The 19,105-nt window shown below is 44.4% G+C and overlaps 1 protein-coding gene across 1 annotated transcript in view; it reads left to right on the forward strand.

Moving 5' to 3' along the window:
- Window positions 1-19,105, forward strand: part of MUC6 (mucin 6, oligomeric mucus/gel-forming) — a 91,479-nt gene that overhangs the window by 29,054 nt on the left and 43,320 nt on the right. The window contains exons 10-16 of the mRNA XM_063944191.1: window positions 1,057-1,264; window positions 4,439-4,561; window positions 6,672-6,792; window positions 12,453-12,591; window positions 14,663-14,767; window positions 16,340-16,412; window positions 18,175-18,312. Coding sequence (XP_063800261.1) covers window positions 1,057-1,264; window positions 4,439-4,561; window positions 6,672-6,792; window positions 12,453-12,591; window positions 14,663-14,767; window positions 16,340-16,412; window positions 18,175-18,312 — 907 coding nt within the window. The remainder of the gene's footprint in view (window positions 1-1,056; window positions 1,265-4,438; window positions 4,562-6,671; window positions 6,793-12,452; window positions 12,592-14,662; window positions 14,768-16,339; window positions 16,413-18,174; window positions 18,313-19,105) is intronic.

The raw sequence follows: 19,105 nt of genomic DNA on the forward strand, positions 1-19,105 counted from the left end.
GCCTGAAGATAATTTTAGACAATATTTTTAATAACTTTGTGTATGAAACAAAGTGTGTGTACATTCACACAATTCATTTATGTTTCATATATACCTTATACACACAGCCTGAAGGTCATTTAATACAATATGTTTAATAACTTTGTGTATTAAACAAAGTTTGTGTACATTGAGCCATCAGAAAATAAAGGTTTCACTATCTCACTCCGAAAAAAAATATCTGTATTTCGGAATATTCCTTATTTCGGAATATTTGGATATGGGATACGCAACCTGTATATTTAGGGGGTATTTTGCACCACTCACCTCCCCCTCCTCCACACACACACACACACACGTCCACACACACCCAGTGTCCATAGGAGCCGAATATAAAATAACTTCCCACTCCCCATTTGCAATAGATCCCCTGTGGTCTTAAAGCCTAATAATAGTAGCCCCCTCACCCCCTCAGTAGCAATAAACAAACATACATGGATTATAAACCCCTACCCTGTAAAAAGACCCGTGGAATCGTGGAGCAGGCTGCCAGGACACAGATGAGAGCGGGGTCGGCATGAGTGGCGAGTACGACGGGTTGCGGAAAGAAGCCCATAGACTTCTATAGGGTATCGCCATAAAAAGATGGCTATACCCTCCGCGGCGATATGTGGGAAGCCGGGTCTTAGTACATTTGAATATGCGGTAAAACCCCTGAAAACGGGGGTTTTACTGCATTTTTCCCTTAGTACATCCCAGTAATTGTGTTTCGGGATGTGATAGGCTTTATCTCATCGTATAGATTCCATGTGATATTGTCAGGCTATCCCATGAACAATACAGACTAACAAGACGGACCCACCATATACTATATTCTCCATGCAGTAAGGTGACGAGGTTGGAACAATAAAACAATGAGGGTAGTGCATCTTTGTTTGGAAACCATGCAATTATATTGAATATTAGAGAAGTAGTGCATAAAAGAAGTCAGGTAGCTACTGTACTTAGGGGAGACATACTTAAAGAATATATTCCCTGTAATGGATTTCTCTGCTAATTACTCCTACTATCTTCCAGATAAGTCAATGTTATGATCTTCTGGACCAAGTCTCTGCCTTGTGTTCGGTTTCCAAGATTCCATTTCTTAAACGCTGCCAGCAGGATTTACAGCAATGTTCCATTCCTGGGGACTCCAACTGCACATGTGCGACCCTCTCAGAGTACTCCACAAGGTGTGCCTTGTGCTCCCAGCCACTGAGCAACTGGAGGACCAAACACCTCTGTCGTGAGTACACATTAAGCACATCGGGGAACAGCAAGGCAAGATGTTTTAGTCCATTTATGTATCCATTTTATTTGCAGATTAGTTAATGCTAAGTTTGCATCAGTTTTGTTGGTTGTTTGTCAGGGCCGCAACTGGGGGGGGGCTAAGGGGGCATGAGTCCCGGGTGCAGGATTTGAGGGGGCACTGAGGAGTTACAGAGGAGCAGGGGGGCGGGTTGTTTTTGTTTTTTACCGGAAGTGCTGTGCTGCTCCAGTGAGACAGCAGACGGCTCCTGGGGCAGTGTCTCTGACCCACCTGTCTGCCCGCAGCTGGCTCCGACGCTGCGCTGGTGAGCTCCAGTACCTGGGATCTCTCCTATGCCGACTACTGTCTTAAACTCTCTTCTATGACATGCAGTGCTGCGACTAGCGTGCTATGATCCCGCTGCCTGCCCAGCACCAACCGATAAAAAGCTGCCTACTACACATCATTGAGAGGACACCCTGCCTCAGGCTTTTGCTTGTTAACAGGTTCAGTCACTAAAGTTACAGAAATCAAAGGTTCACTTTGCTAGCTATCCACTTCACAGTGGAAACAAAGAGCCTGAACAACCTCCAACTCTCACCAAGTATCACTACAGCAGCTTTGTGGTGAGTTTAACTTTAAAGACAGACTTTATTATCGGCACTGTGCTCCCAGTTAGCAGTATTAACCTCCGCTTTGCCTCCCAGATGGGGGGATTTGGTGTAGCTTATAGGGGGATGTAGTGTACCATATGGGGTATGTAGTGTAGTAATGTATTGCAGTATATAGGGCATGTAGTGCACTGATGTGGTGCAGCATATAAGGGGATGTAGTGTAGTGATGTAGTGTAGCATATATGGTATGTAGTGCAGTGTATAGGGGCATGTAGTGTAATGATGTAGTTCAGCGTGTAGGGAATGTAGTATAGTGATGTAGTGCAGTGGATAGGGAAATGTAGTGCAGTGATGAAGTGTTATGATATAGTGTAGTGATATAGTGCAATGTACGGGGACACACAGAGAAGTATGTAGTTGAACACGATGCTAGCAGGCAAGTGAGGCGCATAGGGGAATATTGTCCAATAGTATCCTCTTTTTTCAAGACTTTTGAAAATCTGATTATTTGAGTCTGACAGGGTTGTTTTTTGTTGTGGTTTTTTTTTTTTAATGGGAGGGTTGGGGGGACCAAATTATTTCCTTGCCCCAGGTGACGAAAATCCTAGTTTCGGCCCTGTGTTTGTTTTTATTACCCCCTTTCGTTATTTCTGTTCTTCCTTTGCTTTGTTGTTTTAAGTCTTAACTTTCTACTGTTTTCCCTAAGCAAACAAATAGAAAAGTCAACAATAAAAACACACAAAGCAAACACAGCTGTCAGACTAGAGTTTACAGCAGCAATATAATATGATGTTAGATTATGGATCCTAGGAATCATTATACACAACACTGAATGTTCCGTGTCCCCAACAATTATCTGGGTGGTTGGCTGCTTTGTCTGTCTGACTATAGTTACTGTGGCAGCAGTTATTGTGTCGCTGAATTTCACAATTTATCATTTTCTCTGTGATTTCCTGGACGTGCCCACATCACACCTGTGGACAGATGACTAACACATACATATGTATTTATTACAGCCAATAATACAGACCAGGTATCCCTTATATGAACCCCAAACAGTCAATGAGGATAACAGGGATTTCATTTTATAAGTAGTAGTACACAATGTAATTTCCATATGCACAGTGAAAGATACAGTAAGAACATTCTGTAGCAGTCCTCTTCCACATTCTCTATAGACTGTTGCTAAAACATAAACACCAAGACAGATTAATGCATGTTGCTCCCGAACTGGGTTTATTATTCATATTATTATTATTATTATTATTATTGTTATTTATAGTGTCTTCTATAGTGCAGCATTTTCCGTTGCGTTTTTACATTTGGAAATAACAGTAATAGCACAAAACTGGGTAATAATAGACAGACATAGAGCTAGGAATACAATGTGTATATTGCCTTAATACAGTGTTATATACATTTTGTAATGCGCCTGCCCCCTACGTTCGCACATTATACTAGGTGTCTCCAAATAGGTATTTACACTTACAGCCAACTCTACATAGGCCACAGTTCCATTGACATGACATCCCTGATTTTTGCCTCATTACACCAGTTAGGCTTCCTCAGTTGCAAGCGGAGAAGTAATCGTAGCCATCACATGCCTACCCTCAGCCCTTGCTTGCCTACACTCAGCTTCCGAGCAGGCAGAGTGCTAGATATGCCACACAAAGGACCCTACACACTGGCCGATTTTTTGAAAGATATGAACGATCTCATTCATAAATGAACGAGAACTCGTTCATATCTTTCAGTGTGGAGACTCCTGCGATGAACGATGCGCGGCCCCGCGCTCGTTCATCGCTGGTCTCCCGTCGGCTGTGCATGCAGGCCAATATGGACGATCTCGTCCATATTTGCCTGCACTTCAATGCAGCCGCGTGACGGGGGGAGTGAAGAAACTTCACTCCCCCCGTCACTGCCCCCCCGCCGCCGGGTCGCTCGTCGGCCGTATCCGCCGTCGGGCAGCTCGGCGGCGGGTCGGCCAGTGAGTAGGGCCCTTAGCATACTACAGGACACTAGCGATATCGTCAGGTTTGATGTGCAGCACATCAAACCTGACAACGTGGACAGCGACCGCGGGCACCCGCATGACGGGCGTACATACTGCCCAATAAGCTCCTATGTGAGCGATATGTCTGTCTGATCCGCCGAATCGGACTGACATATCGCTAACTGCGTACCCAGCTTAATAAAGCACGGAGCGTGATCGTTCCTTCATTAACATCGTTCCAGCATGTTCAATATGGGCTGACAGATTTTCGTTCCGATGTCAGAACAAATGTCTGTCGCTCAAGTGTGTACCCAGCTGTACCTTCAATTCTGAAACAGGCCCAATAGCTTTGAACACAACATTTTTGAGCATTGGAAGCCCCATCAAATACACAGTCTCATTACTGTGATGAGCAAGCTAAAGTGTAAGAAATAGTGATTATACTGTCAAGTGAACGGTAGATGTAACATATGAGGAAAGTTATTTTTAGATTATTTTACATTATTAGTAGTACATGCTAACTAGAAATTCAAGAGTCTACATTTCTTTTCTTTTCTTCCCTAGCCTTGGACACTTGCCTGTCTAACCAGGTGTATGAGGAATGTGCAAGTCCGTGCAGCCCCACTTGCTCCAATCCCCAGTATACCTGCAACTCACACTGCGTGCATGGATGCTTCTGCCCGCCCGGTATGTCTGATAAACTATAGACAGTTATATCACGCCAAGCCGTAACCTTCAATTCAACACACAACCAGCTTCATATTCCAAGTGTATTAGAAGAACTAACAGTATGCGATGTATTTACTCTCATGAAGATTTTTTCAGAGGGTCAGAGCTGGAGCAGGGCAAGGTCATGCTTACAACACTAGCATGGTGCCACATGGGGAGCTCTCCCCACACCCCGACCCTGTAGCCTCCACATGCCCTATTATTAATGCATCCTCTGCTGTGAAATGTAAGCTTAACAGAAGCCACCAAGAAGTTCTGTCCATGTACAAGCATACACTGTACATCATGAAAATGGCAGTTACAGTGCATCCGGAAAGTATTCACAGCGCTTCACTTTTTCCACATTTTGTTATGTTACAGCCTTATTCCAGAATGGAATAAATTAATTTTGTCCCCTCAAAATTCTACACACAATACCCCGTAATGACAATGTGAAAAAAGTTTACGATTTTTGCAAATTTCTTAAAAATAAAAAACTAAGAAATCACATGTATATGAGTATTCACAGCCTTTGCCATGAAGCTGAATACTTATGTACATGTGATTTAGTTTTTTATCTTTGATAAATTTGCAAAAATCTCAAAAAAACTTTTTTCACGTTGTCATTATGGGCAGGGAGGCCAATCCCAGGATCGAGATCGTCGAGATCGTCGGGATCCCGGGATTTAGGCCCAAAAAAGCCTCGGGATTCAACCCCGGGATTGGAAGGTCCAATCCCGGGGATTGAGGGATCAGCACTGAGCATCCTCAGGGTGCTCAGATGCTGCCCAGCTTCTTCCTTCCGGCTCCCCAGCGCACCGTGACGTACAGCGAGAGGTCACTCTGCATCGTCAGCCGCCACTGGGGGAGAGAATAGGAAGTTTCCCACCTGCCCGCAGTATCCGGTTAGTTATGAGTGCAGGGCGAGGAGGCGGCCATAGTGCTGCGTGTCATCGCAGCACCTGTTCACGCATGCGCAGAATGTGTCCTGCACCTGCGCAGAACTTCCAACCACATCAGAATGAGGGCCCATGATAGTAAAATGAATATAGAACACAAGCAGAGAGAACCCTGATCGTGAACGCTAAAAGATGCTGTACAAAGAGAGAGGGATACTGGGTGGGTGAGTAGATGGGAGGGGAAGGATGCTTTGGAAGGGGAGAAGTATGTGGTTGTGCGAGAGGGAGTTCCAGAGATGGGGAGCAGGGCTGAAGAAGCCTTGAAGGGGCGTTGATTTGCCACCCTAGAAAGCAGCACGTGGGTAATGTGGGTATCTCACTCCTCCTGCCGTTTCCATTCACTACAACAGAACAGGAAGAAAGAAATGGCTACTGGTTTCTACATTGTTGCACCAGTTAATTATTCTCTAATCATTAAAAAAAAAAAAATGTAATAGCAGTGTGTTGGGAGTTTATAATTGTAACAGCAGGGGGATTTTAATTAATTTAAAGAAGTAACTTTCATTTTAGCATCTGTCAGATAAAAAAAAGAAAAAAATCACATAAACTTGATTCTATCAATGCTGCCTTCATACTGGGGGTAATTCAGACCTGATCGCTCGCTAGCGTTTTTTGCAGTGCTGCGATCAGGTCAGAACTGCGCACGCGTATGCACCTTAATGCGCAGGCGCGTCGCACGGGTTCAAAGCGGATCGTTGCTGTGTGATGGGTTTTACGAAGAATCTATTCGCACAGCAGATAGCAAGGAGATTGACAGGAAGAGGGCGTTTGTGGGTGGCAACTGACCGTTTTCAGGGAGTGGTTGGAAAAATGAAAGTGCGTCCAAGCCTTTGCAGGCTGGGTGTCTGACATCTATTCCGGGATCGGACAAGCTGAAGTGATCGCAGCGGCTGAGTAAGTCCTGGGCAACTCAGAAACTGCACAAAGTTTTTTGTACCGCTCGGCTGCACATGCGATCGCACACTTGCAAAGCTGAAATACACCCCCCAGTGGGCAGCGACTATGCGAACGCTGGACTGCAAAAATCCCCTAGCGAGCGATCAGGTCTGAATTACCCCCACTGTAAGGAGTATATGCATTTGTTGTATGCCTAGAAAAAACATAAGATAATCCTCATTCTCCTTTCTCAGGAACTGTCCTTGATGATCTATCTAAAAATAACACCTGTGTGCCAGTCAGCGACTGCCCTTGTTTTTTTAATGGAAAAATCTACAGCCCTGGAGATCATATTCGGACTGACTGCAGTAGCTGGTATGTAGGCTACCCAGACGAGGGAGAAAGTTATTCTATCCATTGTGTAACTGCTAAGTTCTGTGCCAAGAGGACAAAGATTTTACAGATAGACTTTCACAATTGCTACAGGTGTTTCATTTCAGTCGTCGCTTGGTCACACAAATGCTTTGTGACCTACATTGCACTTTGATGTACTCCATACAGACATCATTTCGGTCCTCTAGCTATGAAGTGACAAAGAATATAGGTGCATAGTGGAACTGATAGGCTGGGACAAATTTAGGGGTCAGGCCGCCCAAGGCACAACATTATCAATCACCCCTCATCATGTCACTGCCCCCTTCATGTTGGAGCCTCTTGACATCAACCTCACCCCTTGTCCATCTCCACAATTTACTGACCTTTGCCCCCTCCTCCCTCACCAGCTACAAAATAAAACGAAAAAGAAAAGAAAAAAAAAAAGAATCATCTGGCCATCAGCCTAGCAGGGCTCTCATGCAAGTGGCCATGCTGTGCTGCCTCAGCAGCCTGTAAACCCTAGGCACGTGCCTCATGTGCCTAGTGGGAAATCCACCACTGCTGACAGGGGGTACATGTATGGAGACGGCAGCACCATAACAAAGCTTTATTGTGTCCTATGCTGACCCCACCCACTGAGAGCATGACATCATGACGTTGCACAGGGAGCGGGACTGCAGGGTGTACAGACTGCAGGGTGCATGCCCAGAGTGATTCGGTTATTGGTATGGTATGGCACCTTGACAAGTGCTGCCTGAGTGTAATACCTTTGGTCTTCCCTGTGACCTGATTGTGTATTTAGGATAAGTGGGTGGGTAAAACACCAACAAGCACTGAGTTGAATCCCACAACAAAGATATTCATTACAAATAAAAGCAAATCATTTTTTTTTTTAAACATTAAAAGAAACATGAATTATCCAGAAAAGATGGTAGTGTTAGATTCCGGATAACACCCTGCTATACGACCAGTGGCTCCACATCCACAAATCGGGTAAGGACACTCCAAGATATCTGAACACTATCTGAACATTACCGGGACTTGTTATTAATGATTTTAGTCTGGTGACAGGAAACACATACCATGTTTTCTCTGTGCATTTATCGGCACCATGCATGACTTATTGTATGCCTCCTGTCCTATTGTACAACAGCTTTCATGTACATATTGACTATGGGGGTAATTCAGAGTTCATTGCAGCAGCAAATTCATACCTCCCAACCCAACTTCTGTCCCTTCAGAATCGGGATACATTGTGCCGTAGGTGCGGCTGTGGCTGAAAGGGGGTGGAGCTTCGTGTAGATGGGCGGGATCTCTCTGTAAGGTGCGTGGCCTATTGCCACGACCCCCATTTACGCCATTTTGGGGTCGTGTCCAGCACTCCATGAGCTGCTGGACAGCCCCCGGCTCCCCTCCTTGTGCTGATAGATGGCGTGCGCATGCATCTATTCAGTGTAAGCACCGGCTGCTTTGCAAAGCAGAGCAGTGGTGATCAGTCACTACCTATCCCAACTGCTCCCCCCCGCCTGGGGAACACTGCGACCCGCGGGAGGGACAGTGTCCATTTAGCGGGACTGTCCCGCTGAAAATGGGACAGTTGGGAGGTATGGCAAATTTGTTAGCAGTTGGGAAAAACCATGGCCCTCATTCCGAGTTGTTCGCTCGCAAGGCGAATGTAGCAGAGTTACACACGCTAAGCCGCCGCCTACTGGGAGTGAATCTTAGCTTCTTAAAATTGCGACCGACGTACGCGCAATATTGCGATTACAAACGAGTTAGCAGTTTCAGAGTAGCTCCAGACTTACTCTGCCTGTGCGATCATTTCAGTGCTTGTCGTTCCTGGTTGTCGTCACAAACACACCCAGCGTTCGCCCAGGCACTCCCACCGTTTCCCCGGCCACTCCTGCGTTTTTTCCGGAAACGGTAGCGTTTTCAGCCACACGCCCCTGAAACGCCGTGTATCCGCCCAGTAACACCCATTTCCTGTCAATCACATTACGATCGCCGGAGCGAAGAAAAAGCCGTGAGTAAAAATACTTTCTTCATAGTAAAGTTACTTGGCGCAGTCGCAGTGCGAACATTGCGCATGCGTACTAAGCGGATTTTCACTGCGATGCGATGAAAAATACCGAGCGAACAACTCGGAATGAGGGCCCATGTGCACTGCAGAGGGGGGGGGGGGGGGGGGGGGGGCAGATATAACATTTGCAGAGAGAGTTCGATTTGGGTGGGTTATATGTTTCTGTGCAGAGTAAATACTGGCTGATTTATTTTTACATTGCAGTTTAGATTTTAGTTTGAACACACCCCACCCAAATCTAACTCTCTCTGCACGTCATAACTGCCCCCCCCCCCCCCCCCCTGCAGTGCACATGGTTTTAGCCCAACTGCTAAGAAATTTGCTGCTGCGATCAACCCCTATAGCCTTGTAAGGAAATACATGCTTTCAGGCGAAATCTTAAAGATACATACCATGTTTTCTGGATAATTCATGTTTTTTTTAAATGTTTTAAAAATGTATTTTTTATTTGCTACTATTTGTAATAAATATCTTTGTTTGTGGGATTCAACTCAGCGCCTTTTGGTGTTTTACCCATCCACTAATCCTGCATGCTCAGTGTCACTGCAGCAGTGATCCTGGCTGTAGGGTGCCATTCCAGGCAGACTGCTAGTCAGTAGCCAGGGCCGTAGGGCAACAAAGGTGCCGCCCTCAGAGCCCTGCTCTCTGTGCTGTGATATATAAACTTTCCATAACGTTAATATTGCTATATATTTCAGTGACAGCCTGCCCCATATCCCTAATTAATGACTTTAAACAATGAACACCAACCCCTGTTACCAGCAGTTTTTGCTACAGCTGACAAACAAATTAATTAGCTTTGACTGGAAATGTGTTCAACACAGCACTGGCCCACGTGATACATCTCACAATGGTGGAAAGTTATTTTAACACCGGTATAATTCATTTTGAATTACACGACATAGATTTCACGTTAGTGTTTGACTATTTATTTATAGAGCGAGCTAGCAAATAGTGGACTTTCCCATACAGTTTAGTTCCTGCTAACAAATGACCTGTAATAAAGACTCATTACATGACAGACCACACCGAAAGATGGCAAATAATCCTTGAGTAATACTAATTTCAATATCATTTCATTTGTCTGCTTTCAGTTACTGTGGCAGCTTTTATTTCACAATATGGTGTTATACTGTATCACAGCTTCCTTATCTATGTCACATCAGAATATATTGTGACGGGTAGTGGAACATATACTAATCTCTCCAATTCATTATAAGACAGTGTTCCCAGAAGCCAGAACGTAAATTCCCATAGACACCTGCACCACACCACTTGTATAGTATTGGCACGCAATGCTTTTATTGTGTGTCAAGAGCTATTGGATCAGTGAGGTTCTCACCTTTACTCAATTAACTCTTGAGCAAGGAAAGCGATAGCCAGGGCCAGACTAACAATGGGGTGGATGAGACTACAGCGCAAGGCTTCCACATAAAAATAGTCCCATCATCATTGCAGCTTGATGATGATCAGCCACACAGCTGGTCACACGGTCATCCATAAATCTTAAGTATTGCATTTGATTTCTATTTTCCTCACACAATTATAAATTTTTTCTACTTTTATATATCTAGGGAGATATTGGGACTGAGGGCATAATTCATAGTTGGGGTGTAGCCAGGGCCGTTTCTTGGGGCAGGCGAGCAGTGCAACTGCACTGGGCGCCCGCCGCGGCACTAACTGTGGCTCCCTGCTTCCCCCTCCTATTTCTCCCCGAGTAACCTGCTCGGGGGGCGGAGTTTCACGGAATGACGCGTTTGCGTCGTTACGTCACGACGCAACCCCGTCACTCTGCAAAACTCCCCCCCCCCCCCCGAGCGGAGTACAGAGCGGGATCCAAGTTAGGAAGAGGGAAAGGCCGGCGCGAGGAGCGACTGGTGAGGCGGGCCGAAGAGCGGTAATCGCCTCAGCAAGTATTCTCTCTCTCTCTTTCTTTCTCTCAATGTGTAAAATGGGGACACCTGCCGTAATGTGTGAAATGGGGACTCTTGCATGCCGTAGTGTGGGGATTTAATGTATCAAGGGCATTGCGGTGTGTGGCATAATATGGTGCAGGGGGCATTACTGTGTGGGGCTTAATATGGTAGAATTTTTTTTTCCTGTGGTGGTCGTGGTCTGTTGGAGCAGGGTCAAAAACTGGATTGTGAGGTAGTCTTTTCAGACGAGGCCATGCCCATTTAAATGAGGCCACACCCATTTAGATGAGGCCACGCCCCCTTGCCGGGTGCACGCGCAAGTTTTTTTTTTTAAATCTAGGTGTGTGGGGGGGGCACATTTTTTTATGTCATGGGGGGGCGCATTTTTAAATCTCGCACTGGGAGCCAAATTGGCTAGAAACAGCCCTGGGTGTAGCCCCATTTTAAAGGGATAATGGGACATGGGTCTGCATCATCGGACACAGACTTCCTAAAGGGTGTGGTATGGAAGGTAGATAGTAACTAGGTCGACAGTGTTTAGGTCGACCACCATTGGTCGACAGTAACTAGGCTGACAGGGTCTCTAGGTCAACAGGGTCTCTATGTCGGCAGGGTCTTTAGGTCGATAGGTCAAAAGGTCGACATTAGTTTTTTATGTTTTTTTGGTGTCGTTTTCTTCGTAGAATGACCAGGAACCCCAATTAGTGCACCGTGTTCCCTTGCATGGCTCGCTTAGCTCGCCATGCTTCGGGCAAAGTTAGGACACACTGTTCCATATTATAAATCTGCACATTATAAATCTGCCCCACCTGGAGTGCCAGTGCCACATGGTTATGTCAAGGTGCAAGTTGCTACTTTATCTTGTTGTTTCACCTAATGCTGTTCATACACTGTCATATCAAATTTATCATCATACAGACAGACCAATTATCTGACATTAACATACACTGTAAGATAATTGGGCTATCTGTCTGATGGCGAGTAAGGACCTTATTCAGCAAGGATTCCAATTTCTGCTAAAAAGCTATCTGCGCCAGACAAAGTGGTCCACAATTTTTGAATCACAAGAGGCTGGAAGTGGTCATCGCTGATGTCAGAGACCATCTTTAAAAACACCTGGGCACGTCTGCGTTTTTTCAGACCTACCCAGAATACGGCAGATTTCCACGCAGAAATGCCGGCTACCTGTCAGTCAAACAGCGGCTGCATTGCAATCACGATCTATATGCAATCTCTGACGCTATTTTTGCTCACCCTTGCGCAATGCGAACGCTGCACATGCGCAGTCGTTTGATAATCAGCCGGATTGCAAATCGCAAATTTAAATTTTACAATCGTTACTGAATAAGGGGGCAGATGTATTAACCTGGAAAAGGCATAAGGAAGTGATAAACCAGTGATATGTGCAAGGTGATAAAGGCACCAGCCAACCAGCTCCAATATGTAAATTAACAGTTAGGATCTGATTGGCTGGTGCCTTTATCACCTTGCACATATCACTGGTTTATCATTTCCTTATGCCTTCTCCAGGTTAATACATCTGCCCCAATATCCACTGTCAGATCTGAGCACAGACTATCAGATCTGTCAGACTTGCTGAAAGATTTAATTCAGAACTTGTCCATTACTGTATATCCAAATTATTATGTTCTTCTTTTCTATAGTCAGTGCCAAGTGGGCCAGTGGAGCTGCAAAACGACTCCATGCCCTGGGAGATGTTCTGTAGAAGGAGGCTCCTTTATCACCACCTTTGACTCTAACACGTTTCGCTTTCATGGCACCTGCATGTATGCTCTGGTCACGGTAAGTCAGTCAGTGATGAACTATGTAGTAGTGAAGGCATTAAATCAGGAGGAGAGTTATCAAATCTTCAAGAGAGGATGTATGGAGGTGATAGTCGTCAAAAATATAGCTGGAGTTTGATTGGTTGCTTTGGGAAAAACCTCCACTTGTTTTCTTTGGGGGGGTTTAATAGATCTCCCACTGACTGAACAGTATGTTACTGTAGCTTGTCGTAAAAAGGATTAAGCCTGTATGAATTTGGACTTCTTTGAGATTTCGTCCGTGCAGCAAGCGGCATTGGCGTTTCTATAATAGGTGCAATGTGTGCAGTGCACACAGGCCCCTGAATCTAGGGGGGGCCCACACTGCACACATTGCACCCATTTTAATACTTTACACCTTTCCGGAGCCCAACGTCGGGCACTGCGATCATGGTGGAAATCGCTGCCAAAATAGCCACCGCGCATGCTCGGCAGCCACATTGGTCTCCGGATCATGGTGGGCGCCATGTTTCCGGAGACATGCGCATGCGCAGTAGACTCCGGCACAATGTCGGAGTCTACAGCGCCGCACAGAGGAGGGGGCCCACCTGGTGGTGCACACGGGCCCCCTCCTCTGTTGAAACGCCCGTGGCAAGCGGTGACTCTATCATTGCACCAGGGACTTTGTCCTAGGATTATAAATAATAATATTTTCAATAGCATTATCAATATCATAATTAATCGTAGCACAAATATGTTTTTAACTTAAAAACAAAATAAAAAAATTAACATGTATCTCTTTTTTGAAACCTCACTATGTTGGAAGTTGTAACAGTTTAGAGAAATGATAACACATGCAATAGCTTATGGGAACTGCAGAGCGTCAGTAACATCCTGGGGTAATGCTGGTCACAAACTGTGCAATACTGTGTAATACGCAGCTGAATTACCTGGAATACATTATGAGTATGACAGAAAAACAGTTTGAAGACAGCCCCAGATTGTGGGGTTATCAATCCATCAATTTAGCCAACAAACAGATTTAGACCTAGATTTATCAAGCCTTGTAGAGTGATAAATTGCACAGTGATAAAGTACCAACCAATCAGCTCCTGTCATTTTTCAAACACAGCCTGTAACATGGCAGTTAGGAGCTGGTTGGTTGGTTGGTACTTTACCACTGTGCAAAGATGTACAGGTGTGCTTTCAGTCCATATAGTATGAATCGCCCTACCCAAGAAAATAATTATGCAGATTCGATGTCCAAAAGAACTGCATCCAGCACAAGATCCTCCTGCTGAACTGTGTCTCCTCTTTATATAATCTCCGGACCCCAGGAGACAAATTTATCTAGAAAAAATGGATGAAAAGAGGGCCCCATAGTGCAAATCAATTTTATTCACTTAAAACCAGTTCTTGTAAAACACCACAATACAAATTGCAGCATCGTACCAAGTATCTCACCAATGTGGCTGGGTACCACAAAATGTAAAACAGAAAGCCACGGCAATACTGGAACACTTCACTTGGCAAGGGAGTCAGGACCATACACCATATCCACCATAGGATCGATCTGGACACTGCTCACCACCAGCATGAAGGACAATATTCCGGGCACACACCACGTTACGTCATTAGATTAGCCCTCTGACGAAGCGGTTATACGAAACGCGTAGGGCCTTGGCCTGTCCAACATGGTGTGTGCCCGGAATATGATAAATAAATATATATATTGTATTGTTATTGTATTATATATTGTATTGTTACCTGAACCGGCCTCATGGACAAAATAACCATTTAGCTGGTAAACTTTCATTAAACTTTCCAATAAAAAAAAAAAACTAGTTCTTGTAGAATCTATAAGATGTCACTGCAGCAAAAAGGACGGCAACATACAAGTCATCTGCCGACTGGTGGTGGAGGACAACAACAGATAGCAAGCACTGAAAATGCCATAACTACCACTTGTGCCCATTGACATCAGCTTATAGGATATTTTTATGATTAATCTGTTTTGTTTTTTATGAAGAGTCACTTTGTACTTCATCATGATTTATATAACACTCTGCACTTTATCATTGAATGACATAACAGTTTGTTGCATTACACAGAGCCATGAATTTCCCGATAGTGCAAGTGTCATGGGATCATTTAAGAAGTGCGGTGTGAGTTCGACAGAAACCTGTTTCACAAGTGTCGTCTACACATCTTCAACTGTAAGTGTCTGAATCTGTTACAGGTTTGAAACTGAGCTCCTGCAAAATGATTATATAGTACAATATCAGCAGGTTAATAGCCAGCAACCTTACACAATATGAACAGTAATTAGAAAATATGTAAGCTGCTGTAAAAGTGAAAGGGGTTGGCAAGGAGATGTCTAAATACTTTTTTAAAGTATGATTATATAAGCAGTCTTATAACCTTTTCAGACAGAATTCCCAGCAGATACCCGCCATTGGGTGTGTATTGCGAGACCGGCGGTCAGCATACCGACACCAGCATCCCGACAGTGGAATGGCGGCAGGGGGTGTCAACGCAACAAGCCCCTTGCGGGCTTAGTGGTGACCTACGGTCGCCACGGGTTTTATTTCCACACTATGGGTGTCGTACATAACTACATCCCTCCGCCACTTCAGTGTCGGGTCATTTTGCCGGTCTCTGCCTGACCCCCCCTTTCACATAGAGAAGCAAATTACCAGGTCAAGAATTTCTGCCCAGTAATTTGCGGATCAACCCGGGTATTTCGTTTGTTTTAAAGGGTTAAAATTTCCGGGTCTCGAACCCTGGTAAATTTTCAGTAACATATGCAAATAAAAAGAGCAAGAAACAAACACACACACCATTCACAACACAATAAAAGTCACAATTACAATATAAAACCAACATATTAAATCTTTAATTCAATTAAAATGTCAGAAGTTTAAATTAAGCAGAAGTGATATTGATGAAATAAAAAAAACAGCAACATTGGCAATTACAGTATATTAAAGAGCACACGGAGATGGGGTGATAGGGGGTTGCACATGTATTTTTCTTGGGTCCTTAATTCTGGGCCTATTCTCGATTGTATGGAATTTCTCAGTCACAAGGAAGCGTCTTTGCAGTTTTGTGTATTTCAAATTCAAATACAGCAATAGGCATCTGTAGGAGATACACGCCTCCTGTTTGAATTTGCGAGATCTGGTCATGATTCGTGATGGTTTTAGATACAGAAGCTTACCCAACTGGCTGTTGGATTCAGACACCTGGATCCAGTAAGACTGCTACCAATGATGCAGACCCTGGACCCATCACACCTTCAAAATGGGGGAAACACACCCATGTTTTGAAGAACTGTGCCGTTTGCCTACCCCATTCCACTTCCCAAACATTGCAGCATGTAAATCATGGTGTGGCTGACAGGGGGCTGCAAGCGATATCGCAAGACCTGGTCTGCACATGCGCAGAAAGAGCCTTGCGTCTGCACAGACCCACAACCATCATAATTATATGCAAACATCAGGTTTGGGTACAAATATGAGTTAGGTCCTCGGTGAACAATAACTACTTGCCCTCAGCTGTCCTGAATTGTAGTGGGATAATCCTGATAAACAATCCCTAAAATGGGTGGGGCTTACAGTGACACAGGTTGGGCTCCATGATCTACTATGTTTGGGCAGAGTAAAGCTAAGCTTCTGCATAATAAGGCTGGGGCTTTTATTTGTGTAACTATTGGGAAGTATAAAGTATATACTGTATATATTACATGCCCAATCAGATGACCAATCATATTTTTATCATTTATTTAGGGTGTAATAATACTGTCCAAGGAAGAACATATCACAGTGGATGGTCAACTTAAACAACTGCCTTATGTTATGGGTGAGTGCACACTCACATCCCTTTCATTCATTAATAAATGCTAATCCTATTAAATGTTTTCAAGTTACTTTAATTCTCTGTTTGCTGTTAGCACGGAAGCATATTATTAGTGATATTGCTGCTGGAGATTAGAGGGTCTGTGTGATCCTCAACTCCTGCATGTTGCCAATCAGAAAAGTGCTTAAGGCCCATACACACTAGAAGACTTGAAATATGTGAAAGATGAACAATGTGGAAGATGAGCGATTTTCTTTTAACTCCCTGACAAATGATATTGAGTGTACACACTGAGCGATTTTACAAACGATCTGAACGTTGAACGATAGATCGTTCAAAACCGTCATGGCTCAAATTGATGGAAAAAATCTTCTAGTGTGCATGGGCCTTTATGTTGACAGAAATGCAAATTTGGTTTCCATGGACTCTATTCAAACACAGATGTGTTCTGATCATACGTGTCTACTCTGTTGAAATGTACAGTAGACTCATATATTTGTGGAGCTCACATGGACTCCCTAGAGAATAGACAGACTTTCAGATCTGCCAACTTCTTTGTGGGGGCTTAGTGATGTGATTTCTTGCGCAATGATGTGAGCCAAGGCAGATGGGGTAAGGGCATCAATGGCACAGCTCACAATATCAGGGCCCTGCACCACCCACCTAGGACTTCTCCACTGGTATCTCCCTGTCTGCACAGGTGAAAAGTCTGCAAGTATCATTGGCAAAAGCAGGATTTCCAGAGGGTGGTTTCCAAATCCTAGATTTTAGAGACAGTGTTGTCAGCCCAAGGAGAGAGCATAGTTGGCACATGACAAGCTATAGTCTATACAAAGTGCAGTGTATGTAATACATCAGACATATACAGGCCAACGATAACAGTAAGCCATTAGACAGTATGACAGTATGCCTGAGATGAATATTAGTTTTTCACGGATGTGGGCACCATTCCACAGTCCAAGCATCCTGTTCTGCAGAGCAGAGCCCCCGGGGGTAGCAAGCTGAAATGAGGTTATCGCACCCGTCAGCAGAAACAATTGAATAGCTGCCAGCAGGCGTGTGAGGGGGAGGAAACAATTGAATCTCACCCCAAAAGGTCTTGAGTAGCAGAAGAACAATCTAGCACCAGCCCCCAGGACGTATACATATACATTGGTTTCCTTATACACTGGATGGTGTATGTAATACATTATTAATAGATAACACTATAGATGGTCTATAGTAGGGGGGAAAGCCTAAAAAAAAAAAAAACTTTCTGTGTCAAACATATTTATCTCATAAAATAACATAAGTGGTCAGGATAAGGTTAAACATTCCCATAATAAATATAGATACATAATATAACCAGTAAAATACAGAACTGAGATTTCTAAGTACATTCTCCATCCTCAAATTAAAACGCCCGTCTCTTCTTGGTAGCAGCCACTCTCTGGTCTCTCTATTCAGTGTGCTGATTGAGTGCTCACATCCACACACATAGCAGACTCGGTAGGAGAAGCTGCTGACACTGGGCATGTGAGTCCCTTCCTCATAGAGTTCATTTTATCTATATGTTTTGGTAATAAGGAAGGTATAAATTATTGTTGTGATATGACATTGGGCTTAGTACCTAGCTTGTTACTTATTAACAGCTGTGATGCCAATTTTGTATCAGTCTCCTGCGTCAACCAAAGTGTAAGAAAATATAGCTGAAACTTTGCTTTACTTAGCAAATAAGGCAAAAGGTACTGTACATTTGTATTATGCCTTTTTTGTGTCTTTCCAGATGACCTTATTGTGACAAGACAGTCCTCCACACATACCACCCTCTATACAGCATTTGGTCTGGAGATTATGGTACAGAGAATTCCTGTTTTCACTGTCTACATTAAAATGGACAGAAGTTATTTTGGAAACACCAAAGGTAGGATGATCGAGTATAGGAGTTATTGGAAAACTGGTATTGTATATTTCTATACTGTCCACAACACTGACACAAACCCATGGAAGGTGGAGAATTGTTGGTAGATGAACCATAGGCAGGACAGCAGAGATTCGGGAAAGGCTGGCCCTCAGGGGCACGGGGGAAACCCCCAGTGGGCTCCACTGCTCGAGTGCCCACTCACTCCTCTAGGGATCAGGTCGAGACTGTGCACATGAATTATACATACTGTATGTTAAATTATACTGCACAGAACTGTTGTGTATTATCTACAGGGCAATTCTGTTTTGGTTCATTACTATGTACGCACTAGCAGTATTTGCTATATATATTTATTAAAAGGCCATGCACTCTCTAATGGTTCCCCAAGCCTCTGTGGAGGCTGGCCACTCCCCCCCCCCCCTGAAGGCTGGCCACACCCCTAAGTGTGGGCCCCTATCACTGCATTCCCCTGGAGTCCCTTCATACCCCAGTGCAGGGGCATTTTAAGAGAGAAGGGGGCCCGTGAGCTGACTCCGGGTGGGCCCCCTCTTCTCCATGGTGCCGTAGGCTCCAGCACAGTGCCAGTGTCTACTGCGCATGCACAGGTCTCCGGAAACATGGTGCCTGCCATGATCCGGAGACAAATTTCGTACTGTACATGGGCGATGGCCATTTTTGGTGGGGCTGCAGCGCCCGTCATGGGACTCCGGAAAGGTAAGTAATACAACGACACTGCATCTATGATAAAAACGCCAATGCCCCAGTCCAACACTGGGTCGGAAGATACAAAACT

The sequence above is a fragment of the Pseudophryne corroboree genome, chromosome 11 (assembly GCF_028390025.1).
Source record: "Pseudophryne corroboree isolate aPseCor3 chromosome 11, aPseCor3.hap2, whole genome shotgun sequence".
In the NCBI taxonomy this organism is placed as follows: domain Eukaryota; kingdom Metazoa; phylum Chordata; class Amphibia; order Anura; family Myobatrachidae; genus Pseudophryne; species Pseudophryne corroboree.